Raw genomic sequence first — 24,697 nt, forward strand, 5'->3', positions numbered from 1 at the left:
TGAAATTAGCACCCTTCTTGCTACTATCAAAGATCCGACAATGTGCGTACTAAGTCATATTGAGGCGACAAAAGTGGCGGTGGGATTTCATCGAAGTATGCCCGTGGCGCAGTGCAGCATCTTCACTGATTTGCTGGGATTCTCTAATACAATGCTTCTTCTGGCATAGATCGGGTCCTTGACAAAACGTGATCCATTCAGCTTAGCCCACCAATAGTAGGCAGATGACCCACATGTTGAGTGTAGCATCAATAACATAATAATATAGAGCATTGCGATAAACACGCGAGCACACTGTAGCTTCGGTGAGACGGCCCTGTGACAGACAGTGTTAAGAGTTGACCCAGAGAGTCCCTCGTATCACAACGTAAGTTGACAACAAAGAGAAGGGGAGATCAGGCGCACAGGAAGCGTATCGTCTGAATCATCACAAGTTTCTCCCTCTCTTTGATTTTACCAGCTGAAACGCGTATTTTTAAACATAGCATTGGCGATGGTCGCAATCCCAAGTTTGGGCCGTGCACCGTTACTGGGGCAGCGCCACAGGCTGTATGCGGGCGCCTATTCGTAAATTCCCATCAGGGATTGAACATATAAGTGAGATCGCTTGAAAAGCTAGCCGTTGGCCTCAGCGTTTCTTGAACGTTTCAGCCCAGCTTCTTGCTACAGACCGCTGATCTTGGAAGATAGTAAGTCACCTCATGCAGCAAGAAGCCCGAAATGTCCGGCTTCGGGCAAGTCGTGATCATGATGCGGATGCGGACTCATTGGGATGGGCGCCTAAACCCGGCTCGGTCCTCGGACCTTTGAATCCGAAAACTCAAACGCCTTCAAACGCCCACTGGCAACTAGACGCGCGGTTTTCTACACCATAATGATGGCTCTAGAAGTCACTCGTTTCAGGCGTCTCTTCAGTAGAGCACTCCCCGCCACAGAATCTCTTACATGTCCTCCCTTAGGCTGTTCACCTTCGGCGCTTACCAACAGATTATGCTTCTTCATCCACGAGTGGGCACTAAAGCCATTCTCGACCTAGTACTGCGGTATACGCGGCATTCCGGATCATACGTTGTCTTCCCTCTCCCCTTTGGTCTCATCATCAAGAGCTGTCCCCGTGCACGTTCCGCGAACAGGAAGGTCTCGTCATGAACGTCGCCTGCGTGATAGGTGTTCCCGCACATACATTCATCTCTTTTGGTGACCCGCCTCCATCGTATCGCGATACTGCCTTTCCATCACTGCTTATGACATGCCTTCCTGGGACGTCGCTCGACCGGTCGAGCAATGAGGTTGGGATGCATTCATCCGGCATCTCATTTTGGGAGGTGTCAAAAATAAATTAGCCTTCACAAAATCTTCTTCCCAAGCATAGATAAATAGCTTCTACCATGAGCTTCGTACATCATGAGAGGTACTAGGGAGGATCCTCAACAGCATGAACTAAAACTTAATCAAGGTCTACGCTGCGACGTCTAGGGAGCTTCCCAAGCACCTGTTCGATCTCCTGCTCCAGCCCACTGAGCTCCGATGACAAATCGCGCTTGCGCTGGAGGAGTCCGCTGAGCCCGGCTTCGATCTCTTGCTCGAGCCCGGAGAGGTCGGAGGATAATTCGCGACGGATGAGCTTGCCGGTGTCGGGGTCGACGGGGGCGCTAGAAATGATGCGCCACGGTCGTGTAAAGTTTTGAGCCCCCGTGTCGGAATCGGTTTGAGCCTCGACGTCGCGGAAGTGGATGTGGTCAATGATGCTAGTGATACCCTTCGTGGCCGCCTTGGCAACTGCAGAGGCGTTGTTTCGCTTCTCGACTTCAGGCTCGTCGACGTCGCGGAAATGGATGTGGTCGATGATACCGGTGACAGCCTTCGTGGCCGCCTTTGCTATTCTGGATGTGTTGCTCTGCGCCTCAATGTCCGAATCGTTGGTGTCGTCAGCATCGCGGAAGTGAAGGTGGTCGATGATACTCGTTATGCCCTTGGTGGCAGCTTTTGCAGCAGCGGACGCGTTGTTTCGTTTCTCGACCTCGGTCTCATCGGTGCCGCGGAAGTGGAGATGGTCGATGATACTGGTGATCCCTTCGTAGCAGCCTTCGCAACGCCAGTCGTATTGCTGCGCTTCTTGACGTCGTCAACATCGCGCTCGTCAAAGGTCGGGATCGTGAGGGTGAGCCCGTCAGGCAGATCATTGCGCTTCGTCGCACTGCTCGTGGATGAACCAACAATATTCTCAATATCGGAGGCGGTCAAGCTGCAAATGCGTGTTAGCGAGAGGAAAGGCTGAGAATACTATCTCTTACTTGACGAGCTGAGTCAGCTCTTGGGCGACGCTCGACGATATTGTGCCCTGGGAGACGATGCTGTTGATGAGATTGTCAATGTCTCCAGCCGCTGTGGTCACAGTACTGGATGCGGCACTCGACGCCCCACTTTAAAGACAAATGTTAGCACGAGTTTTTGAGCCCCTATTTAGCCGAACAAACCTGGGAACTGGAGCAGCAAAGCTGGGTGCGACAACAGCCGCGGCCGAGACGAGTGAAATGAGAGCAAACACGGAAGTCTTCATGATGATAACGCTTATTTATGTGGGATTCTCGGAATAAAAATAGAATAAAATGCAAAGACAATCCGAAGAATGAAAGTAGTGAGTTGGAAAGAAGGCTGCCAAGGCACCGGCGTCAGCTACACGGGTGGCATCATTTAATGCCGAGATCACCCACCGACCAGCACCAGGTGAGCCAAAGATGAAGTGGAAGAAGAAGCTGGAGAAACGAGAGCGTCCTCTGTCCAGCTTTTATACCTTTAGCATCGTCGACGTACCTCGCTTTTGGCGAGCAGCTGCATGGAGGTGGGGCTTTATTTTGGGAACACCGTCAGAATAAATATCCTTGAGAAACTCCGGTGATTGGCTGCATCAGCACCGCCTACCGATTTTTACTTCCGTATTCATCGCACGAAAAAAAGATCCCTAGCAAAGCCGCTCGTGTGAAAGTTACCAAGAAGAAATGAATCTAGGACGTTCAAGAGAGCCAGTGTCTCCCGTTATTGAACTTCATGCGCCAGGCACCTTTTTCTTTGGAAGTGGAAGACCTAAGTAAGCCTTGACATCGTCTGCACCGGCTTCGAAAGGGACCCACAGCTGTAAGGGCCCCAAAAGAAGGTCTGATCGTAGAGTAAACGATCATCGAGAATTTGACACTAAAATAACGGACGTCCGAGACCAATTATCGCTCCCGTGCAGCTCTCGTGCGAAGCCGCTCCCGGCATGATAGCTAGATGGTCCTATGCGTCGGGAAACCGAGCCACGATCAGGAGTGTCGTGGATCAGAGCATTGCGCAACACCCCAGAATGGAGCGTTTTAAGAATAGTGTGCTGGGGACGAGGTGAAAGTCAGGAGTGAGTTCGTGTAGTCAGACGCGCCATGCAGACACAACGTCCGACCACAACGCTCCGACAACGCATCTGTGGAGTGAAGATGATATTAGCAGCGGTACCTTGCACACAGTGAAGGCAAAGGCTGCAGAAATGCCAGGGCTTGAGCTGCAGGTGTACATAACTCGGTTGCGAACTGAGAATCCAACAAATTGAAGCGCCCGTACCTCCAGAAGGCGAGAAGTGAAGGGAGTTTGAAGGGTTGCAATGAATCTCTTGTTTGGCAATCTGGATTTCCGCTTCGAACCAATCGAGGAGAATCACCGGGAAGGTATGCCGGATAGATTTCCTTGCGAAAGCGGCGGAACCGCCGCATGTTCACTGCCTTACAGTTCGAGGGTACGCGAATCCTGAGGATGCGGATGCTATCGGCAAGGTCTGATCAAAATACGTCATTGTACAACAAGTAAAGATCGCATTTGGATACAAACGGGTCTATAAGATCAAGATGCCCATGGCTTTATACCGCAACAGTTGAGTCAGACTGGCTGACTAAACAGCTCCTGCGAGAATGCCTCAGCGTTCGCAGGCCGACCCAAGAAGTCCTGTCGACTCACGAAATCAACTGACGCACACAAGCAAAAAAGCGGTAAATCAAACGAACAGCATGCAGATCCTCCTCATCCTTCGTCGAACCAGGCAGCACTTTTTCTCTGTATCTCCTGCCCTTCTCGGGGTCCAGCGGATCCTCTCTGAACATGGTATTGTACATATCCGACGTGAAAACGAGGGAATATGTGTATCTGTGTATGGATGCATGATTATGAGACACACTTTCATGGATCGAATCTCACCCTGTCAATTACCCGGATTCAGATTAGAGAGAACGCGGCCCACCAATACCCCAGCATCTTACTTGGAGTTTCCACAAAGCCCTTGCGCATTGATGTCCCATAAAACCTTGCAAACTCCATCCGACTGAGGATAATATGTATACTTTAGAGACACATCTCCGAGTCGCCCGTAGGGCATGTGTCGATTGTTGGCCGCACGGCGCATACTTGACGCGCTATCTAGCAGGTTTTTGTGCCTTTGCGCTTGGCGCGGTCGTGTGTTTATTAGGGCGTGCACTGACGCGTCGTAGATGCCCACGCCCAAGCCGACCCATGCCGGTGCATGGATCGGGAGAGATAATGGAGGCGAGGGATGACAAAGATTGCCTTGTCCAAAGCAGATGTCTGGCGAGCCCTCGCCTGAGCGTATCTCCCCGAGCCACAGTAACGAGGCTGCGGATGTCCTGTAGTGATGTGGACCGGGGCAGCAGTGCCCTCCACCGGAAGAAAATAAAGAAAAGAGGGAAGGGGGAACGCGGAGAGGAAACACGAGAACGCGACAAACCGGAGTTTGAAATCAGCTGCCATAAACGGGCATAAAGCTGACTCCGCCTTATCGAGGCACCACCGCTTCTAGCCCGGTGATGCGCCCTTGCTCAACGTTGTCAACGGCGACCTACGACGACGCACCGGCGCTATTATAGCTGCGTGCGTTGGGGTCGAAGCCGCCGGCACGAGTCGGACGGCGGCAACAGCAAGAAACACGAACGATTGAGGTCAAGGCGCAGAATCTCATTGTATTGGAAGACCAGCTGGCTCGCGCACATTCTCGCCACAGCCGCTGTCGGAAAAGTCAAAATGGGCGTCTCGACGAAAGCCAAGACCCCCCGTCGCCACTGCGTCCAAGCGAGTCTAAGCGGCCATTCACTCGTTGAGACGCGTTGCAACACCATTGAGACGTCGAGATAATAAGAATTTTGGCTAATTTTGGTCATACAGATGCATCGTGATTGGCTTCTCGCTCATCGGGACGCGTCGCAATGCCGTCGAAACGGCCTGGAATGGTCCTTGCCGTCGCCGACGCGTCTAAATGGGTAGCGAAAACGTCGGCACGCATTTAGATGCGTTGCCACGGGAAACTGATTTTTCCGACAGCTGCAGACACTTGTGTGGTATGATGCATTTACGAGGCGAGTTGCAAATCTACACAAAAAGGAACTCGACGCGACGAGTAATCAACCCCACCACGCGGACTGTCAAATACTCAATCTATCCTTAGTATGTATTGTTCATGGGTGTATGTTACCCTTGCATTAGCATCATCTCAGAGGTGTCAAGCTCGTATTCATTGTACTGAAAGGCGGGATGTTGGCTATACACAATTAATGCAGGTCAATATTATTCTCCTTGGCTGAATCAGACGCGTATAATGGGTACTCAAACCATCGCATCGCGGCGATATCGATTAGGACGTTTTGACTGCCATCAAAGATCTGTTCTGGTTAAAATTGAGAGAACGAGGATACCGGCGGGGTACTCTCGCATGCCGGTGCAACATCCAAAATCCATACTCCTGCGAGTTGAGGGCAGCTCTGGAAGGGATCCGTGGGTACACATAAGGTGCGTGCGACTGCTACTCTCTGAGCTCCGGAGCTTCTACATCTCTGGAATGATTGAGGATGTCAGTGCCCTAGGATCACCGCGCGCCACATATAGCCTGGCGCGGAGCTTTGGTCGCTTAGCGCTTATTCTTGGTCGTGGGAACTCAAAACTCACATGTCCCCAACGCGCCCTGACGCGCGTTGGTCTGCACCACCACGATGGCTCCAACTTTCACTCGCATCAAGCCTCTCTTTCCTATGACCCCCCTCCACCAAGATCCTCTTCCATGTCCTCCCATAAGCCCCCCCTCTTCAACCCTCACGAGCAGCTTATGCTTCTTCATCCATGAGTGGGTGCTGAAACCACTCTCCAACTGGTACTGTGAGATCCGCGGTATCCCGAGACAATTTGCTGTTTTCCCTCTTCCTTTCGGACTGATCTTGAAGAGCTGCCCCAATCTCCGCGAGCAAGAAGGTCTCGCTATGAACCTTGCGCGCGCAATGGGTGTTCCGGCGCCTAAATTCATTTCATATGGCGACCCACCTCCGTCTTACCGCGATACGGCGTTTCCTTCCCTGCTTATGACGCGCCTACCAGGGAAGGTGCTCGATCAATCAGGTGGCAATGTTGGACTGGAGGGGGTAAAAGAGGACCTTGTTCGCATCCTCACGCTGATGCGTCGCTTCGAAAGCCCTTGGGGAGATGCTGTGTGCGGCATTGATGGTGGACCCGTATATGGTCCCTTGGTGCCGGCGGGGCCCCTTCCTCCAAGCGCCGACGAAGCAGAATTTTACAAAGCATTCAAATGTTATGTGGACTTTGCTAGCAAGGACGCGTCCTCTCAGGATGCGCATGCTGCTGCTGAACGCTTCTTTGCACTACCTCGTCATGCCATCGTTTTCACACACGGTGACCTCAATTCTCACAATATCCTTGTTAACGCCAATGGGCGTATCACTGGCATAGTAGATTGGGAGGCGGCAGCGTGGCTCCCTGACTACTGGGAAGTTAGCATTGCGGCAGTCTATAGCAGGCGTCCATGGAGTGCGTTCATGAGTGAGGGGGTTACATCGGGCGCCTATGCTGAGGAGGTGAAGGGGTACCGCGGGGTATTCCAGCTCACCGCAGACACGCTGAGCATTGGATAGTGAGTCGGACGCTTTCATTATGCACGGCTTCTCACTTACGTATTTTATGACGCCATGGCTCCAGAATCGTTAGGAGCCAATTGACGGACGCAGGTTACGTTCTGCAGGAGCTGTACACTAGTAGCTTGCCGTTCTAGTGCTTGATTCACTTTCGGTTGATACCTTACTTTACATTCTACGTCTCTTTTTACGCATTATCGCTTGTGCATTACCGCGGATTGAGCTAATGCTATGCTTTGAGGCTCAAGTGCTCATGCTTTATTCAGGTTCGGCCGTTTGATGGAACTGGTGTTCTATTTCGTCTCATAAGTACATCGGAATTACGGGTTTATTAACACCATAAATCAAAGGGTCTGTTAGAGATCTCATGATCTCAACGTTCAGCAAGAAGATCGGGATTTCAGATTCTCATTCCATGAGATTACTAAAGTAGCACCCAGACAGCAGCGCCTTGTGCTCACATCAAATCTATGTTGCTTAAGTTTCATCAACGTGAATCCGCTGCTCAGCACACCGTGCTCAGTCCTTAAGAGTCCCAAATATTGCAATGGCATTACCGTAAGTTTTTTTAAAAGCGGTGATCTCGCTAACAGGCCAATAACAGGCTTGGGAAGATTATTGAGGGTAGCAAAGGTGACAAGAAAAACCACTCAAAGGACTTTAGCTCTCCTCTTTCAGACGCGCAAAAGGGCGACCCAAAAGATGGCAGCTGAGTCACATTTTAACTGGGAAGAAGACAGTAGCCGTGTCACAGAGTTTGGCTCCCATATAAATCCGATGCTTTCTGAGTCTTCCCATCTTTATCCCCTCATCCCTCCACACTATTCAGAGTTACCCTTGCTCTATGTCTTACCCCAATAACACTATCGACAACCGATTTAAGGTTGGAGCGCTCTACCTGGGTTTGTGGGCGCGGGACACACCCGAGGCTACGTACCATTGGGGATTGTACCATCACCGTGACAGTGCATCAGGCTACAAATATCATATCAAGAATGGAGCGCCCGGTTTCTGGGTTACTGATCATGGCAAAAGCTCCCGCTGCATGAAATCGATAGCTCTTATTGGTTTTATGCGTATTGGCCACTGTATAGCCAATGACATAGCGAAACTAGACAAGGTCTTCGGAGGCATGCCACTGAACCGGATCCCACCCGGATATCCTGCCTTAACATGCAAAACCTGGACGCTGCACGCTGTAGCTCTTCTCGAAGCGGCTGGCTTCGTCATGTGCAGTGACCTGGAAGCACTTTACGCAGAGATACTCAAATGGGGTTCGTCAGAATACGAGCCCACCATGCTCAACGTTCAACCTCGCACGATTATCGACTCGCAATCTTGTGTGCTAGCTTAATTATAACGTGAGTTTTCGGAATTTGGATCACCATGTTGCCAGCACCGACTAAGGTTTAAAATAGGGAGGCTATGTTTTGCACCGGACACCCGTCTTAGGGGTTCGCGCACGCTTTGCTGTACTTCCATCACGGTCACTTTCACTACAAATATTGTCTTTCCTTCTCACTTTTCTTGCGTTACGGCACTGAGTTAATCACGTATGTACAATGTCTTGACTGGACGAGATTATGTCGGTTATATCTCTTACTTGCTTTGCTTCAAAGATGTTTTAGTAGCCCCTGTGGCGGGATTAGTCCATACAGAGCGCTCTTGTGATTGCATACCTTACTTTGTCTTTTTACATAATCTGTTCCGCAGCTGGCTAGTCCGTTGCTCCGCTAAGTATGTAGTCTATAGACAAGCTATACTCGGGTAGATCTCCTTACAAGGTTGCAACGGCATTATTCGCCCAGCCTCGCCCGATTTCTCGAGTTCCTTCGGGTCGTTCATTGCTATTTGTTCTCGCACGTCACAGCAGTGCGATTGTATAATAATCCGAGCTTGGGCTCAATATAGAAATCCAGGCACTCATGGCTTTGCACCGCGCCAGCAGAATCAGGCTGACTGACTAAACAGCTCATGCGAGAACGCCTCAGCATTCGCAGGCCGCCCCAAGAAGTCCTGTCGGCCCATGAAGTCAGCTGACGCGCACAAGCAAAAAAGCGGTAGACAAAACGAACAGCAAGCAGTTCCTCTTCATCCTTCGTCGAACCAGGCAGCAGCACCTTCTCTCTGTATCTCCTGCCCTTCTCGGGGTCCAGCGGATCCTCTTTAAACATGGTATTGTACATGTCCGACGCGAACACGAGGGAGTACGTGTATCTGTGTACGGATGCATTGTGATGAGACTGGCTTTCGAAGCTATGAGATTATGATAGATCGAGTCTTACCCGTAAGTAGTGGCATCCTGCCCGCCCATGATGTGCGGGAACGCGATATACCCGGGCTGCCCGCCACCCTTGACAAGTGTAGTGTTCTCACGCGTCTCTTGCCAGAGCTTCGTAAAATCGTCGATGTCTTTGTGAACATAAAAGAAGCTGAGTCAGGGTGTACAAAATCATATTTGTTCATGTAAAGATACGTACCAGGATCAGAATGGACCTTCATGTCGAAATTGGCGAAGAATTGACGACGGAGGAAGAGGAAACCGAAGTTGACATATCGACTGTTGGCGACGAAAACTCCATCGGACTCAAAGTATAACAACTTAGGAAATGGCAGCATACCTTTGAACAATCTTGTCGATGAGCGAATCAGGCATCGGATCCTTCGTCAAGTAATGGCTAGAGATGCGTTTCAGCACCTTGGGCTCCCAGCACCTTAAGTATCGCACACGTCAGTGGCCCTGGCCCATTGATGAGAATACACAGCCCACCAATACTCCAACATCTTGCTCGGTGTCTCCACAAAGTCCCTGCTCACCGACGTCCCGTGGAACCTTGCGAACCGCGTCCGACTCAGGATATTGTGAAACACATGCCCCATCTCGTGGAAGAGCGTGACCACCTCCGCATGTCGCATCAGCGCGGGCACGCTCGGCGTCTCGCGCGGGAAGTTGGCGAGCAGCGCCGCGACTGGATATACGCGCTGCGTAGGCGTCAGGGAGCAGCCGGGGAGCAGCGACCAGACGGCTGCGTGCGGGAATTTGGACGCTGAGCCAGACGTGCAGATGTAAGGCGAAGTTAGATTGAAGGAGGAGAGAAGGAGAACGAACGCCGAGGGTAAGGATCGATGTAAAAGTAACCGACAAAGCTCGACTCGTCGATGCCGCCGTCGGAAGTCCTATCCCACGCCGCGAACTGCCTAACGCCTAAGTATCGTATCAACGTAAGCTAACAGCTCCCAAGTTGCCCAGGTTAAGTGTGAATCTCACCTGGATACCAAACGTCGGCCTCTCCGTACCCTGCCTCGACAAATTTCAGCCCGAGAAGGTCCTGATAGATGTCAAGAATGGCACTGATCGTGTTTTCGACCGGGAAATACTCTCGAACAGTGCCTTCATCGAGCTTGAGCGACCGTTCAACGGAGAGTCGATCGTAGTACCTGGGAAGGCGCATCAGCATTGGGATATGCAACATCGTTGGGTTAAATGACATACCAGTAGTCCCATATGTACAGCTCGCCATCAAACGGATATCCCCGCTTTTCATGCTCCTCCTTCTTGAGCTCGAGGAATCGCTCGCGATCCCTCTGGCCGAAAGGAAGCAGCTTCGCCTCGAGGTCTTGCATATACTTCAGAGCACCACCATTTACCATCAGGATGAGGGAAATTGGGGGGAGAATGGAGAGACACACCGCCCATGCCTTCTCGCTCCCTTTGATCATCATCACCTCGAGCACATAGTCCGCCCAGCACTTGTACCCGAGCACACGCGCCATGTCGCGGCGGAGCTTGATCACCTCCTCAAAGAGAGCCTCGTTTTCGGGTATGTACGAGTCCATGCCTTCCTGCACACGTCTGCGCGTCTCGGGTGAATGTGCAAACTTGAGCTAGACGATGCGGTACCCGTCAGTTAACAAAAGGAGTATGAACACGATAAATGTGCGTACAACGGGAAGGATATCGGAGTTCTTGAACGTGATGATGTGGACTTTGCCCACGTCGGTGTCTTTGGTGGGGTATCCAGAAAGGACGTCCTCCGGGACGCCGTCGAGGTCTCGAGTGGTGAATTCAATGGATGCCTGCAAATTCAACAGCCGTCACTCGATGCTTCCTGCCAAAGACATAGGGCGAGAACGCACAGTAGATTGGCTATAGTTTTTCTACAAAAACCACGTGATGTTCCGTTTCAATGACTCATATCGGATTGGTGGGACGTAAGATACTCACCAAAAACGTCATGCTCGCCCGCCTCTCCTCCTTCCTCATCGCTTTCAGAGCATCTCTTCCCTCCTCGTCCAGCCCCAGCCCCTCTCTCCTTCCATCGAGCACCATCCGCTCAATCAATCTCCTCTCTTCCGAACCCAGCTTATCCCAGGCGCCCGACGACTTCAGGTGGTCGTGTGCGGAGGTGACAGCGCGGAAGAGCTCGGGGCGCATATACTGCTCCGCCTTGAAGTCGCTCACGAGCGTGCTCGCTTCGGCGGAGGCGGTGCGCAGTGCCTCGTTTGGGGCTGCATGTTGTAGGAAGCAAAGGGGATCGACGATGCTGTCGAGGAGGCCTTCGGCGAGAGCGATGGGGATCTGTTACAGTGGTGAGCGCACGTTCTTAGAGTAGCATAGTGTACGCACGCAAACCTAGAGCGCCGTTATCACGCATGAGTGATTGCAACCACATGAGCAAGCCTCAAATTGCGACATACCGAATCAAATGTGCACTCGTGATCCGCAAGCGCAGCGATGCGATCGTTGACCGCTTTCTTTTGCGCGATCGCATCCTGCGCGCGGGCGACCACATGCTCGGGCGTGTAGGTCCACGTCGGTGGCGCCTGCGGCGGAATGGGCGGAGAGCCTGACATGTCTGAGTACTTTGTGTTCGCATTCATGTTGACGTTGTTCGTGTGTATGTTGGAAGCAGTGGTGTTCAACGACTAGCAGTGCAAAGATCTAAAATGAGTATTTCAGTGCTTCAGCTTTAGATGGGACGTTGCAATGAACTAATGTAGCGAGAGAGCGTTGTGAGTCATATTGAGTCGTAGGTACATTCAAGCCTAGGCCTAAAGTAGGTGGCATCAGGAGTCAACGCATGTAGGGCGATCAAATTGATCAGGGTGCGGCGCTTTCCCGCGCCTCCCGTGCCTCGGCCTCCTCGGCCCGAGCTTGACCGAAAAAAAAATCACAAGGAAAGTCGCCATTGCGCCTAAGACAAAGCCTTTTCTGGATAGGAAAATAGGCAACTTCCTCAATTTGACAGATATTTACCCTGTTTTTGCACAGAAAAGATGTTTTTGCGGTTGCACTAGTAAACTTTACTTTTCTAATCGTACAACTGACTGAAAATAGATAAGTCTATTCCGTCATGTACTGACTTAGTTCCACATGTTCGTCCTCCTGCCACCTTGATTCAAAAGGACGTCTTCATTTCAGGATCCACAGTGTTCGTCGAAGAGCCCTGGGCAAATAGCATAATCGAGTTTGTAGCTATCGAGTTGGACCCTGCGGCACTCCTCGCGACAGTCTTCCTGGTCTCCGATGGTTGGGGCTGCATTTCCGTTGTTATACCCAGGCCCATCCGGATGACGATGAGTGAGAATGCAATTCCCTGTGAGTAACTTAAGTGGACTCTGATTAATCATTTATGAGTGAAGTGACGGGGCTCACAACTATCGGCACAATCTGTCCAACGTAGCGTGCCATGTCAATCCGGAACCATGCCAAAAATGATTGCACGCTCACCGCATTCATGACCATGGGGGAGTATGTCATATCTGTTTCCATCTCTGCTGCAAATACCACAAGAAGAATGAGCATCGAGATTGAGTACATTGCGCCAGATTCAATCAGGGTAATCGCGACAGCCATGGGATTGGTGCACCAATTACCGTGTACTTGCTGGCGTATGTGACGGTAAATATGGAATATCCTCGCCGCAATTAGTGCTGTTGGGAATAATCTCGTCAAATCATCTCGCCCGAGTTGAAGAGCTTGAATGCGGATTACCTGTGCAGCTAACGTGAACTACAAAGCTAACAGCATACACAGACAGATTCACAGGCATCATCATGGTATGCAAGAATTTGAAGTTAAGTTCGGACATCTCCGTTCCTTCGTATTCGGCAATATCGAGGCCGTACGTGTATAAAAAGACAATCCCCATGACTAGGTGATATCAAATTAAAATCGGACTCGGTCTCCTAAAGCTTAGAGGTGCTCACCAATGTTGGCGATAAACCCAACGGAGACAGGTATGACAACGCGTTTATCATTATTCCAGACCTTCCAGAGCCTGTACAGCTACATTTTGATGATGGACGGTGAACGTTTGAACTGTGATTGGGATACCATCTTATCATCTAGAAGACGTACCATAAATCCATCCCCCAGCCAGAGCTGCACAACAAAAGCGGCCATCTGAATTTCTTCGGGGATAACGATTTTCATCCCGACAGTTTCAGAATTTATAGTTTGGAGGATATTTAGAGACAACGCAGCCACTGCCTGGAGAAAGTTTTCAAAGTAGGCATTGTACAAAGAGGAGCAGATATGCTATGACAAGCGTGAGGTCTGCGTGAGGTCTCTTCCGTCTGTGAAAGCATATGATGCTTACCAGCGTTGCCACCACAAACATCAGGCAGCCGACGATGAGAACGATGATATTGGCCTTTGCGAGAGGTCTACCAGCCTGCCGTCGCCGGGTCACGATAATGTAGATGTCCAGAGCGAGCAGCACCGCGAACGATCCTGCAAGTCAAACATGAGTCCCAGCATGAGTAAATCGTAAATCAATAGCATTAAGATATATCTAACCATACAAGACGATCTCCGGGAGGATACGCCAGAATGGAACGAAGAGCATGTTCGCAATGGATGTCATGGTCGAGGTGGGAACGTGAGGAACTGAAAAAGATTGCTGTTGAACACCGCTGTTAACTGACACTCACTGGAAGCGCCGGCTGTGCCACGGAGTGCCACGGGTACCTCAAATAACACACGCCTCCGCTCCGATCCAGCACTCAAGTACATCAAATCTACCTTCTGATGCCAAATATCAAAGGACTGTATACATGAGATGCGCTCAGGTTTTATCCCACAGCACTTTGGTACCATCGCACTCTCAACAAAACCAGCTCAATTATGAAGTTGGTTTTAAAGCCTGGTACTCTGCAAGCAGTATCTGATCACGAAAAGGTCAGATCTAAGTTCCACGTTGGAACGGCGAAGAGAAAGCCTCATGACTATCGTGGTACTGTGGCTGAAGAATAGTCCGCTAAGAGCCCCCGTGCTTGACGGTCCGCCTGGAAAACGCAAGGTGGCCGCGTAAGAGCCACATCCAGTAATGCATCGATGTTTTCGTCAAGTTGCCGACCGAGCTATACGGCAAATCACAGGTTCAGCGAAGAGATGCCGAGTAAGTGCCAACCGATGAAGGCAGCCCTGGCGTGCAATAAATATTGCGTTGAGATATCTCTATCGGTAATTACGCTTGATCGTTGAACCTGAGATTTATATTCTTCTGGATCTAAAAAGGTGTTAAAGTCAAACTATAGTGACGACTTACTACCTCTGTTGCAATTGGGCACTTAAAATACGTCTTTGGAACGAAATCGCCTGTCATATACGTCCAAAGATGGTGGCTTGATAAACATAGGTTCCATTGAGCATTGCCTCCATTGGTACCATGACGCCGCAAAAGGTGGCGACATCCGATGGCTAAATGGCAAGGTTGCATCGCGGTCTCTTGCAAGACCGCCTCACAGACTTAAAGGCTAAACGCGTCAGGAGGACAATTGTAACCTTGTGTTGGCTTGTGGCAATTCAGTGCCTCGGCATGCTAATTAGTGTGGACATACTACTAGCTCAACATTGCGAACCTTATACTACCTTTATCTTAATATATGGAGATGCTGGTCTGCTCGATCCATGCTACTAACAATCGTACTTCTCCCCCACTGTAGCATAATATCGGCGTCTCCATAGAAAACTTTCAGATTGATGCTCTTTTTATTTTATTTTGCTAGTTGATTAGTTATTTATCTTCGAGTTATTGATCCTAACGCGCTTTCATAAATATCCTCCGTTGAAATCAACGCTTGACTTTGTCATGTAGTTTTAGCCGCTGAAATGTAGTCAAAATGAGCATCAAAACTGTATGTCCAGCCATGAATCACCTGCACACTCGCGCTTGGCCCTTTCAAGTGCCCAATCAATGTTATCGCGGATCGTTCCCACGGGTCCAGTATTTTTTCATCGTGAGCTCGCAGTAACATGGCGCTTATTCTTGGGATTGCTAGTGCCAGGGTTTTTGCAATAGGCCAGGTATTATATCCAAGAACTCGCGCCATAAATACCAGCACGACCGCCAGCGGCCTGATACCAAGTGACAATACCGTACATCCTAATCCCTAACACCACCACACGTTGAGCGGCACGTTCACCGCTTCATCTGCAACCCATGCCCTCCACCCGCCTTCTCCCTCGCCATCGTATCCACCGCGTACTTGGCCGTCGCCTCGACCGTCCACTGCGGCTCGTACCTATACACACCCACAACAATCAACACGTCAGTAAAACCGCTCCGAACACAGCTCCACCCGAGAACTCACCCTAACACCCTCCTCGCCCTCGCATCATCAACCACACAGTCCTCCAAAAACTCAAACAGCGGCGGCTGGAGATACACGCCCTCGCCCATCCACCCCGGGTCCGCACCCGGCCTCGCTCCCCCGCCCCACAGAAGCCGATACACAGGAACCAGCGCCCAGAACCGGACAAAAAGCAGCGCCTCGACGAGGTGCGCGAGGACGAACAGTATAGCCTCGGGGACGTCGTCGAGCACGAGCGCACGCCGGGCAAAGTGCGCGAGGGCGGAGCGGACGTCGCGGATCGCGCGGGCGGGGCCTTTGCCGGTGATGAGGAACGCTTGGCCTGCGGCGTCCTCCGCGCCCTCTCGTCCATCCACTCTGGGTGTCAGGGGAGAGACGGTGCGCGAGGCAGAGGTGCGCGGCGGCGACGTCCCAGACGCAGATGGACGTCTGTTTGAAGCGGTGTCCGATCGTCGGGATGCGCGGGAGGGTGAGCGAGCTCGCGAGGAGGCGGTCGTTTGGGCCTGTGATCGTACTGCAATCCCCACATAGATCTGCGTCAGAAACGAGAGTGGGGAGGGGCAGAAATAGGAGTACGCACTACCCCGGTCTCAGAATCCCCACGCGCATCCCGTTCTGCCCATTCGCATCGAGCACCACGCGCTCCGCAAGCATCTTACTCTGCGTATAATTCGACTGATGCGCCTCGTGCCGCCCCAGCGGCGCATCGCCATCACTAAGCACCTTCCGGCTCCACGGCCACACGCCGCGGTCGAACCCAAGCCTGCAGAACTTTCGCGCGGCAAGGACAACATCGCACGTGCTCGTGTACACGAGCACCGTGCCCCGCGGCAGGGCATCGCGGCACGCGGCGACGACGTTCTGTGTGCCGAGGACGTTCACGTTGAATGAGAGGGGCCAGGCGTGCCATGCGCGCTCCCAGAAGCGGATGGAGGCGGCGGTGTGGAATACGACGGAGGGCGGGGCGCCTGTGGCGGGGAAGGGCGTGCGCAGGGCGGCGGAGACGGAGTGTGGGGAGGTGATGTCGGCGGGCTCGAAGGTGACGGCGGGGGAGGCGAGCACGGTGGGGTCGGTGGGCGGGCGGAGGTCGATGATGCGGATGGAGGATTCGCCGCGGAGGATGAGGAGGCGGACGAGGTATCTGATTGGGCATGGGCGAGACCGTTAATAACGCGCTCTCTGATGTGTTCTGGGTGACAGTGAGAAGAACGTACGTGCCCACGAAGCCGGAGCCGCCGACGACTGCGTAGCCCTTGTGGGTCGCGGGCGGGACGTTGGCGGTCAGGTCGATGTCGTCCCACCGGACCTTGTCGAGCTGCTCGGGAGTGAACTCGTTCGGGCGGTCGGGTCCACGCATGCGGACATGGATAGCGTAGAGGTAGCCTGCGAGGGCGAGGAGGAAGGCGGCCTCGAGGAGCATTGGATTTGGGATCGTCGTGTGTTTGAGTTTGAACGCTATTGGGTTCTAGATTACAGTCTTTACGTGGAAGTTAGAGTTGGTGCAAGGACATGAGTAATAGAAGGGTGCAGGGATGCCGAGGGAGTGTGAGGAAGAAGGTGACGGTGTGGGGAAAAGTGTGGGACGGATGGGCGAAGCAGTCGGATTAGCGCATCCTTCCGCCGGAGACGCCATCGTTGGGAGATGTGCGCGGAGGCTGCCAAGCTATCACCAGAGTTTCTCAATTGCAAACGTACAGTCTAGTGTCCCAGGTTGACGACCCCACTTCCACTCCATCATAACACAGGCGCCCACTGAACCGGACAGCGGGCGCACCAATGAGGACGTGAATAAGGACAGAACAGGCTCTCTGCCATGCAAACATACCTGCACTGAACTAGAGCGGCCGACCGCGCGCGCCTGACCCCAGCCATTGCGAGTGTATGGGTGGTGAGAACGACGGAGGCAAGAAGAGCGTCCGTCCAATTTGTCCTTGCATGGGGCCCCCGCACGCCTGAGCATACATAAATATCTCCGTAAAAACCCTTTTGCTTCCTCACCGAATCGCTCGTCGCCCACTGCACGTCCCGCAACCACCAAGCAGGCCCTCCGACTCCAGCTCTCCCTTCTCCCCGTTCGACTCGACCCTCCTTTCTTCGTCTCCACCCCCTCATAGCCCACCGTATGCAATGAGCTCCTCGGCGACGCCCGCGCCGTCCAGCGCAGAGATTGAGAACCTTGGCATCATCTTCATCGGCTTCGTCGCTGCAATCATCCTCTATGGCCTCACCTTCTTCCGTGCGTCCCCTTCACTTCCCTCTGTAGTCCGTTTCTCTCCCCTCGCCTCATCGCTAACGTGCGCATTGTGCACATGCAGAGGCATACATCTACTTTTCGCGCTTCCCAAAAGACAGCTACTACCTCCGCCTCATGGTACGCTCACGCTCTCTGACCCAACTGCCCCTGTGTCCATTCCATCCAATTCTGTGCACGCGCTGATCGCACCCCCGTCGGCTGACAGGTCGGAACACTATGGTGAGCGCTCCGAAGCCCCTTCAGACGCCCAACGCTGAGCAACCTGCCCCTGGCGCATGCAGCCTGCTAGACACGGCATCCTCAGCCCTCAGTGAGTCCTCTCCATCCGTCCCCTTTGCGCGACCGGAGCGACTGAACACATCATCCCTATAAAGTCTCCGAAGTGTGCGTACCACCCATCTATCCATTCATTCCCCAATGCCACCTGTGACCTCTTGGCTCCCTGATTGCCCCCGGAGTTGCGCTCCCGGGGATGTATGGTGCACGAGAGCTCCAGCTGGAATCCGAGGGAGAGGCGGTGTCAGAGGAGAGAAAGAGAAGAGAAGCTGACGCACATGGTTTTTGCTTTTAGAGTGTACCACTACCTCATCACGCAGTTTATGGTGCAGATGGACACCATATACGCCACGACGTGAGTACCCGCATCCCCTCTTCCGCACCCTGAATGTCTTTCCCGCCCCACCCGTCCTCCCGCCCCTCTGTATTATGCTTTTAGTCGTTTGAATGCGGCCGTGCTAATTATTCTCTGGCTTGTGTGTGCGTGGGACCCTAACCAGCACTCTATGTGTATGTCTCTTTTGTTTTGCATAGTCAGCGGCACGAGTTAATCTGTTATCTGCGTCGTCAAGGTTGAGCTTCTCCTCTCCGTGAGTGCGCATTTCCCGTTCTCAGTGGCTATATGCGCACCGCGAATCGACAACGTTGCTTACACTCTTCTTCCGCATGCCATCGTTATCGCAATATGCTATCAACACAGACCATCCTCACCTTCATCGTCCACCTGTGAGCACGCATCTCCCTCTCTAAAGCCTTAACACTTCATCCTCACCCGCCCTTCCGTTCTCAGGTTCTTCGTATTGCGAGTATACGCGGGTACGTGCCCCTGGATGACGCACTGAACGCACGCGCGGAGAACTGATCACCCGTCGTGGTACCGTTCTTCTTTCCATGCACAGTCAGCAGCCGCTCGCGTCCCCTCAGTCTTTCGATCGTAAGTCGCACGCCATCCCATCCACGCCCGACGCTCTTCTCACCAGCTGCCTCGTCCGCTGTATGCGCGCTGCGCGCTGATACGACGTAAACGTGGATGCGGATATACATGTTGTGTTAAAAAGACTTTTTTCGCGTTCGTCGCATTTGGTGAGTCATATGTTTCGCAGCTGCTTTGCACGTGCAATGGATTTCTTCTCTGCGTCCACGCGCGCTTTTTTGTTGTTGTTGTTATATTATTAATACTCCCTGTGCAACTGAATGCGCTGCTGCCATGATCTCTGATGCGTCGGACGCTAACTCGAACTTTGTCTTTTTCTTTTTCTTTTTCATATCGCGCATTCAGTCTTCGGGATAAGTGAGTGCCGGGCTCTATTTTTGTTTGCATAGAGTCGTGGTTTGTGCTGACAGATGGATCCATCTCTACGATACGAACGCGTCAAACGTCTAGCTATGTCTGCGCAAATGTACGTCCTTGCATGTCTCTCTCTCACACAGTCGCATCCCCCGCTTGAACCCACGTCAATACCCAAACCATCACCGAAACAAAAAACGAACATATCACTAACCCCGAGATGCATCGCGTGTGTGCAGATACCACCAGCGCAACCTCGCGGACCTCGCGCAGCTGCACGAGCGCGCCGTCGTCATCGTCGCGCAGGCGGCCGCGGGCGCGGCGGACCTTGTCATCTGCGGTGCGATGGTGTTTTACATGCGGCCGGCGCGGTTTCCGGATGTGTTCATGTGCGTTTCGTCTGTTTTATCTCGGTGGGGTATGTCGGCTTACTTTGGACTTGGACTTGGACTTGGACTTGGACGTGGGACGTGGGACGTGGGACGCGATTGGGGTGTGCTATTAGGCCAGAGAGCACGTTCGAGACTGCCGTGACGCTGTTTGCGAGCCGGGGGATTGGGTTTACGTTCGTCGTTTTTGGTTGTTCTGGTTCTTGTGGATGGGCGAGGCTGACTTGATGTTCTGGCGTGCAGGGTGCTCCAGATAGGATACCTTGTCGTGGTGCGTTTTTCGATCCCGCTACTGGCAAGGACATGTTCCGTCGGTCGACTGATGCGTGTTCTGGGGTGCTGTAGTTTGCTGCGATACCGTCTAAGGCGTTGTGGATACCGATTCAGCTCGTCGCTTCTAAATGTACGTTCATCGTCCGTTGATACCACAGCAAGCCTGGCTGACGTTCAACCTGTCCTTTGTTACTTACGGTTAGTCTACATAAACACCGTCCTCGCTCTGTGCGTGTCTCCACATTCCCTTAAGCTTGCGCTGTAATACGCGGCTGACATACCCTGTTCTCTCCAACCGACTAATACACCGCCGCGCCCTCCCTCGCCCTCGCCGGTCCCCGTTCATGGACCCGTCACCGCGCATTCCTAATACGCCTACCTCGCCGGATGACGCGAACGGTTCTGCACGACGCACGTCGTCCGGCGATTGCGTGTGATGCATCTCAACGCACCCCGGATACGGATACGGCGATGTAACGTGGTTTAGGCTCAACGCGCGCGAGGCACGGCACGGGCTGGGGATCTACGAGGAGGAGTCGAACGCGACGGGCTCGTCGACGCCTGCCGGGCGGCCGTTTTCGGGCGCGACGCCGCCTGTGCCGAGTACGATTCGGTTTGCGGGGTTGAGTTCGAAGGAGGTGCGTTGTTCTTCTTCTTCTTCTACCTTCCTATCGCACCACTGCTCTGTCGTCGGTGCCGAGCGATGGACGGACGGAGCTGTGCTTCATTTTTTATTTTATTTTTTATGCTGGACTGGGAGGGTGGTCGCTGAATGTGCGGTCGTCGGCACAGGAATCGCGCCTTCACCACGGGATCGAAGGCTCGGGCGAGGTGGAGTCGATGGGCAAGTACGAGGATGAGCCGGAGCGGCATAACGGGAACGATACGTCGCCGACGACGACGACGACGGGGAGCAGGAACAGCAATAAACGGGGGCCGGTGGAGGCGAGCGAGCGGGGTGTTGAGGCTTTGGTGCGTTTCTTTATACGGTTACGATCGATGGAGAATGGGGCTGACGGATGGGTTTTGGGCGGGCCACAGGAAATACAGAGTCTGCAGGTGCCGCCGGCGTCGCATCATTCGTCGAAAGGGAGCATGCAGGAGAAGAGCTGGTCGGGGTCGTAGGATGTGTTTCGAGTTGACGGGTGTTTTTTCACTGTTTTGGTTGCTTGTTCCGTCCACTGCATGTCCCCTTACGTTCTGCCTGTCACCGCCCCATCGCCCATGGCATATCATACCTACGTGTTGGCCCTGATTGACGTTCCCTTTACGCTGCTCACGACGCAATCCGTTCGTTCTCCGTTGGTGCTGTGGTTGTCAATACCCCAAGGACCCTGTTTCCTAGTGTTCATACAACATAAATTATTCATGTGTGTTCTGTACATAATCACTCTCTTCGCAGTATACCTTTCGCACACGATTCTTATCCCTTCACACGCTTCTGTGTCTCCTTCATCCCATCTCCACCATGTTTGACGTCCAATCATCGCTCGCCATGTTTCGTGTACGCGCACACATCTATTATGATTACAGCTGCAATGACACGCACTCCGTTCATCCGATTCCCATTGCATCTCATCTCATCTCATCTCATCCGTGTTTGCGCTGCGTTGCCTCGGCACTTGGACTCGAGCTTGGCTCATGCACACGATCACGCCAACGTCGGTGTCGGTCCCACACGGAGCAGTACATGGTGCAATTAAAGCGGATGGGAGCGAGATTCACGCCCTATGTGCAGCGGCGGCGAGGTATATTAAGTATAGCATCGTATAACAACACATGACGGGTCCGCGAATAAACCATGTAAAGTGTAAGTAAGGCTGACGTCGGTCTGGGGCTATGTATAGCGTAGGGTATATCGTGTGCGCTCTCATGCTCAGGCTCAAGCCCGGTGTATGGGATTGATGTACTCTATGGGAGGTTGTTCTCCTTCTTGAACCACTGTCAAATAAAACGCGTTAGCATCGTCCGGGCAACATTGACAAGGCAACAAAAGAAACGCACCTCAACCGTCTTCCTCACCCCCTCCTCAATCCCAATCTCGGGCTCGTACCCAAGCACCCGCCGCGCCCGCTCGATATTATGATACCGCGTCGCACAGCTATATCCCACCCTGTACCGCGTGAACCCCGCCTCCTTGCCCATCAGCCCCGCCCACGTCTCCGCCAAAAACCCAAGCGCCATCCCAAACGCCCGCGGAATCACCCATATCCGCTGCTCGGCGCGCTTGCTCGGATCGTGCGGCGGATCGAGCGCGAGCCAGATGAGGCGCATAAAGTCCCAGAAATACACGGGCTCGCCGTTCGTGATGAAGAACGTCTGCCCCGCGACGCGCAGCGGGTGCGTCTTGCACACCGCCATCGCGTTCTCGGAGAACTGGTCGAAGCGCCCGCGGAGGGCCGGGCGCACGTTCGTGGAGGCGATGGGCGACGCGTAGGCTGCTTCGAGCGCGGCGGCGTTGGGCGGCGGGACGACGTACGGGCCGAGGGGGCGCGCGACGCACGTGGGCACGCGGCGGTTTCCGACGGTTGCGCTTACGGGCGGGAGGGCGATCGAGAGGTCGAGCGCTTCTTTTTCGGAGAGGGTCGCTGTTTCGGAGGCCCAGTCTTCTGTTGCTGCTGTTACTGCAGATTCGGAGGGCTCGGCGTTGTCGGCTGCTACTTCTGAGTCAAGCCTGTCAGCGGCGATGAGGTGCGCGGTGGCGAGGTTCTCGACGTAGGTGTAGTCGAAGAGGTTGTTGTTGTCGCCGACTTGGAAGTGCGTCTGGCCGCGCTGGTAGGCCTGGTAGAGGCCGACGAGGAGTTGTCTGTCTCCCGGGCTGTAGTTCCGCGTCATTTTGGTCGGAACACGTAAAAAGGAGGCGAAAGTGAGAGCGCGCACCCAAAGATCCCAGCAGGCCTCAACGCAACCGTCAACAGCCCCCCTTTCCCGTTTGCCTCGAGAACGACGGTCTCGCCCTTGGCCTTGGAGTCGTTGTAGTCGTCGAACGGTTTCTCGGGGTAGGGCACGCGTTCGTCGACGTTGACGACGTCGTTGCCATCAAAAATGACGCCCGCAGAGGAGGTGTACACGAGCTTGCGGATGCCACACGCGATGGCCGCAGCGATGACGGCCTTGGTGCCGTCCACGTTGACCTTGTAGTAGATCGACGGGTCTTTGGCACCGTGTGGGGGGGAGGCGGTGTGGATGATACACGTCGCGCCCGACTATGAAAGCAAAACGCAACCTTGTCAGCTCCATGCTTAGGAAAAGAAAGGCAGATGAACTGACCTTTTTGATAGCATCAATGAGCTGCCCCTCGTCGCATATGTCACCCGAATAGAACGGGACGTCGTGGTGCCGCTGGACGATGTCGAAAACAGCAGCAGCGTCCCCACGCGCGAGAATCCTGTCGACGATGTGACGGCCCACGAAGCCACTGCCGCCAATGACCAGGAAGTTTTCTCGCTGCTTGGACATTTTGCTAGTCGTTCGAAAGGAGAGAAGAGGATTTGAGTGTGGGGTGGACGTGTGCAAGCAGAAGTGGAACGATCCGCCGTCTGCAATATTTCTGCTATTGCCCCCGATGTTCCGGCTTCGGGACGCGCTGAGCGTGGGAAAACTATTAGGGAGGGGAAACACGCGGGTCACATGACAAGTCGCTGGACGTCGGCGCAGACAAACCCAAACTAACTAGACTCCCAAAGGCAAGACATCCCCTTGCACTTTCTCTTCCCCTCCCCCGTCTCATCGTCAGCCAGAGATGACAACAAGAAGGTTCTCGCAGGAGGAGAAGAAACAGCTACTGGCGAATCTCGACTTTGAAGGTTCGTTCTCTCTTTCTCGCCTTGGAAATCGCTCGACATCTGACGTCTATGGCGCACAGTCGAACATCGCATCCGCCAGCTCGAAGAATGGCTCCAGGACGCGCTCCAGAACTTTAAGCTCCACCAGGAAGGCCTCATCTCACGCATACCCAGGCCTGTTCGCGCAGTCAACATGGCCGAGTTTGCCGACAAGTACGACGGCGACGTCCAGGCATGTCTCCGCGGCCTCCAGAGCGCCCGTCTCGGCGCCGGCGGCACAGACGCGCTCGCGATCGACAAGGACACGCGCAAGCGCAAGTGGGCATCTGCTCAGGAGGATGCAGACTCTTCTTCGGGGAACCTCAACAATGCGGATGCGGGGCCATCTAGGCCGCCAAAGAACGGTAAGGGATCATTCGTGGTGTTTGGTTCAATAGAGGGGAGCGTGATGCTCACGAATGTATTGTACAGCTCGTCTTGCTCCCATGACACCCAAGAAGAAAGTTGGCCTCTCTACGATACACGAGAGCGGACAGAAGCGTGTATTTCAGAAGACGCCCGGCGCTGTACGTCCTCCATGTTTCTTCCTCTAGCGCTGCCCTCTGCACCCCACCTTCAGCTCACTTACCATTCCCTTCCTTTGCAGACCAGAACATTTGGCCGCCCTCCACCATCCCCGAGCCCACAAAAGCTCACCAGGAAAACGCCTTCAGCCACATCCACCTTCGCGCGCACCGCATCCCCATCCAAACCTACCCACTCGTCACTCTCCCGAGCTCAGATCACGCAATCTTCACATCCACAACCACAATTTTCGTCACGCCGCCCACCCTCAACATCAACATTCGCACCCACCCTCCCCAAAGCACCCATATACCCAACCT

General features: G+C 53.4%; 9 protein-coding genes across 9 annotated transcripts; 4 read left to right on the forward strand and 5 right to left on the reverse strand.

Annotated features, from left to right (window-relative positions):
* Nucleotides 1-2,209: 2,209 nt before the first annotated feature.
* On the reverse strand, nucleotides 2,210-3,133 carry CONPUDRAFT_144184 (uncharacterized protein; the record flags this gene model as incomplete). The annotated part of the gene is made up of 4 exons (XM_007770554.1): nucleotides 2,715-3,133; nucleotides 2,478-2,655; nucleotides 2,295-2,423; nucleotides 2,210-2,245 (listed from the first exon to the last, which is right to left on the reverse strand). Coding segments are annotated over exons 2-4 (246 nt in total), but the record flags the coding sequence as incomplete, so codon positions are not given.
* Nucleotides 3,134-3,729: 596 nt separating this feature from the next.
* Nucleotides 3,730-4,166, reverse strand: CONPUDRAFT_165548 (uncharacterized protein). Its single transcript, XM_007770555.1, has 3 exons — nucleotides 4,032-4,166; nucleotides 3,859-3,972; nucleotides 3,730-3,805 (listed from the first exon to the last, which is right to left on the reverse strand). The coding sequence occupies exons 1-2, from the start codon at nucleotides 4,137-4,139 to the stop codon at nucleotides 3,907-3,909; spliced, it is 174 nt and encodes a 57-aa protein (XP_007768745.1). The 5' UTR covers nucleotides 4,140-4,166; the 3' UTR covers nucleotides 3,730-3,805; nucleotides 3,859-3,906.
* Nucleotides 4,167-6,059: 1,893 nt separating this feature from the next.
* CONPUDRAFT_137362 (uncharacterized protein) lies at nucleotides 6,060-7,160 on the forward strand (the record flags this gene model as incomplete). The annotated part of the gene is made up of 2 exons (XM_007770556.1): nucleotides 6,060-6,949; nucleotides 7,015-7,160. Coding segments are annotated over 2 exons (891 nt in total). The 3' UTR covers nucleotides 7,016-7,160.
* Nucleotides 7,161-7,794: 634 nt separating this feature from the next.
* CONPUDRAFT_124512 (uncharacterized protein) lies at nucleotides 7,795-8,457 on the forward strand (the record flags this gene model as incomplete). Its single annotated transcript, XM_007770557.1, has 2 exons — nucleotides 7,795-8,311; nucleotides 8,369-8,457. The coding sequence occupies one exon, from the start codon at nucleotides 7,795-7,797 to the stop codon at nucleotides 8,302-8,304; it is 510 nt and encodes a 169-aa protein (XP_007768747.1). The 3' UTR covers nucleotides 8,305-8,311; nucleotides 8,369-8,457.
* Nucleotides 8,458-8,900: 443 nt separating this feature from the next.
* Nucleotides 8,901-11,804, reverse strand: CONPUDRAFT_55665 (metallopeptidase MepB; the record flags this gene model as incomplete). Its single annotated transcript, XM_007770020.1, has 14 exons — nucleotides 8,901-8,966; nucleotides 9,026-9,167; nucleotides 9,236-9,362; nucleotides 9,431-9,510; nucleotides 9,572-9,664; nucleotides 9,721-9,997; nucleotides 10,060-10,155; nucleotides 10,219-10,388; nucleotides 10,444-10,577; nucleotides 10,641-10,835; nucleotides 10,896-11,027; nucleotides 11,088-11,108; nucleotides 11,176-11,529; nucleotides 11,649-11,804. The coding sequence occupies 14 exons, from the start codon at nucleotides 11,802-11,804 to the stop codon at nucleotides 8,901-8,903; spliced, it is 2,043 nt and encodes a 680-aa protein (XP_007768210.1).
* A 3,572-nt stretch (nucleotides 11,805-15,376) lies between these two features.
* CONPUDRAFT_153944 (NAD(P)-binding protein) lies at nucleotides 15,377-16,968 on the reverse strand (the record flags this gene model as incomplete). The annotated part of the gene is made up of 5 exons (XM_007770558.1): nucleotides 15,377-15,479; nucleotides 15,549-15,843; nucleotides 15,905-16,062; nucleotides 16,129-16,689; nucleotides 16,763-16,968. The coding sequence occupies 5 exons, from the start codon at nucleotides 16,966-16,968 to the stop codon at nucleotides 15,377-15,379; spliced, it is 1,323 nt and encodes a 440-aa protein (XP_007768748.1).
* Nucleotides 16,969-17,675: 707 nt separating this feature from the next.
* On the forward strand, nucleotides 17,676-21,481 carry CONPUDRAFT_165552 (uncharacterized protein; the record flags this gene model as incomplete). The annotated part of the gene is made up of 22 exons (XM_007770559.1): nucleotides 17,676-17,784; nucleotides 17,864-17,919; nucleotides 18,008-18,021; nucleotides 18,084-18,112; nucleotides 18,177-18,186; nucleotides 18,374-18,433; nucleotides 18,579-18,588; nucleotides 18,651-18,668; nucleotides 18,779-18,804; nucleotides 18,869-18,894; nucleotides 18,978-19,012; nucleotides 19,137-19,161; nucleotides 19,358-19,369; nucleotides 19,463-19,478; nucleotides 19,606-19,755; nucleotides 19,872-19,931; nucleotides 19,999-20,026; nucleotides 20,101-20,158; nucleotides 20,232-20,256; nucleotides 20,516-20,666; nucleotides 20,821-21,000; nucleotides 21,070-21,481. The coding sequence occupies 22 exons, from the start codon at nucleotides 17,676-17,678 to the stop codon at nucleotides 21,151-21,153; spliced, it is 1,182 nt and encodes a 393-aa protein (XP_007768749.1). The 3' UTR covers nucleotides 21,154-21,481.
* A 261-nt stretch (nucleotides 21,482-21,742) lies between these two features.
* On the reverse strand, nucleotides 21,743-23,517 carry CONPUDRAFT_124515 (C-3 sterol dehydrogenase). The gene is made up of 4 exons (XM_007770560.1): nucleotides 23,299-23,517; nucleotides 22,909-23,234; nucleotides 22,033-22,846; nucleotides 21,743-21,969 (listed from the first exon to the last, which is right to left on the reverse strand). The coding sequence occupies exons 1-4, from the start codon at nucleotides 23,485-23,487 to the stop codon at nucleotides 21,940-21,942; spliced, it is 1,359 nt and encodes a 452-aa protein (XP_007768750.1). The 5' UTR covers nucleotides 23,488-23,517; the 3' UTR covers nucleotides 21,743-21,939.
* Nucleotides 23,518-23,686: 169 nt separating this feature from the next.
* Nucleotides 23,687-24,684, forward strand: CONPUDRAFT_137366 (uncharacterized protein; the record flags this gene model as incomplete). The annotated part of the gene is made up of 5 exons (XM_007770561.1): nucleotides 23,687-23,714; nucleotides 23,769-23,834; nucleotides 23,894-24,217; nucleotides 24,285-24,379; nucleotides 24,460-24,684. Coding segments are annotated over exons 2-5 (708 nt in total), but the record flags the coding sequence as incomplete, so codon positions are not given.
* Nucleotides 24,685-24,697: the final 13 nt, after the last annotated feature.

Source organism: Coniophora puteana, assembly GCF_000271625.1.
Source record: "Coniophora puteana RWD-64-598 SS2 unplaced genomic scaffold CONPUscaffold_6, whole genome shotgun sequence".
In the NCBI taxonomy this organism is placed as follows: domain Eukaryota; kingdom Fungi; phylum Basidiomycota; class Agaricomycetes; order Boletales; family Coniophoraceae; genus Coniophora; species Coniophora puteana.

Coding starts and splice junctions, on each gene's coding strand:
- CONPUDRAFT_124515 (XM_007770560.1), bottom strand. CDS start 23,487: ATGTCCAAGCAGCGAGAAAACTTCCTGGTCATTGGCGGCAGTGGCTTC. Junction 23,235..23,298: donor TCATTGATGCTATCAAAAAG/GTCAGTTCATCT, acceptor TTGCTTTCATAG/TCGGGCGCGACGTGTATCAT. Junction 21,970..22,032: donor GGGTGAGGAAGACGGTTGAG/GTGCGTTTCTTT, acceptor TTTATTTGACAG/TGGTTCAAGAAGGAGAACAA.
- CONPUDRAFT_165548 (XM_007770555.1), bottom strand. CDS start 4,139: ATGTACAATACCATGTTCAGAGAGGATCCGCTGGACCCCGAGAAGGGC. Junction 3,973..4,031: donor ATGAGGAGGATCTGCATGCT/GTTCGTTTGATT, acceptor GTGAGTCGACAG/GACTTCTTGGGTCGGCCTGC.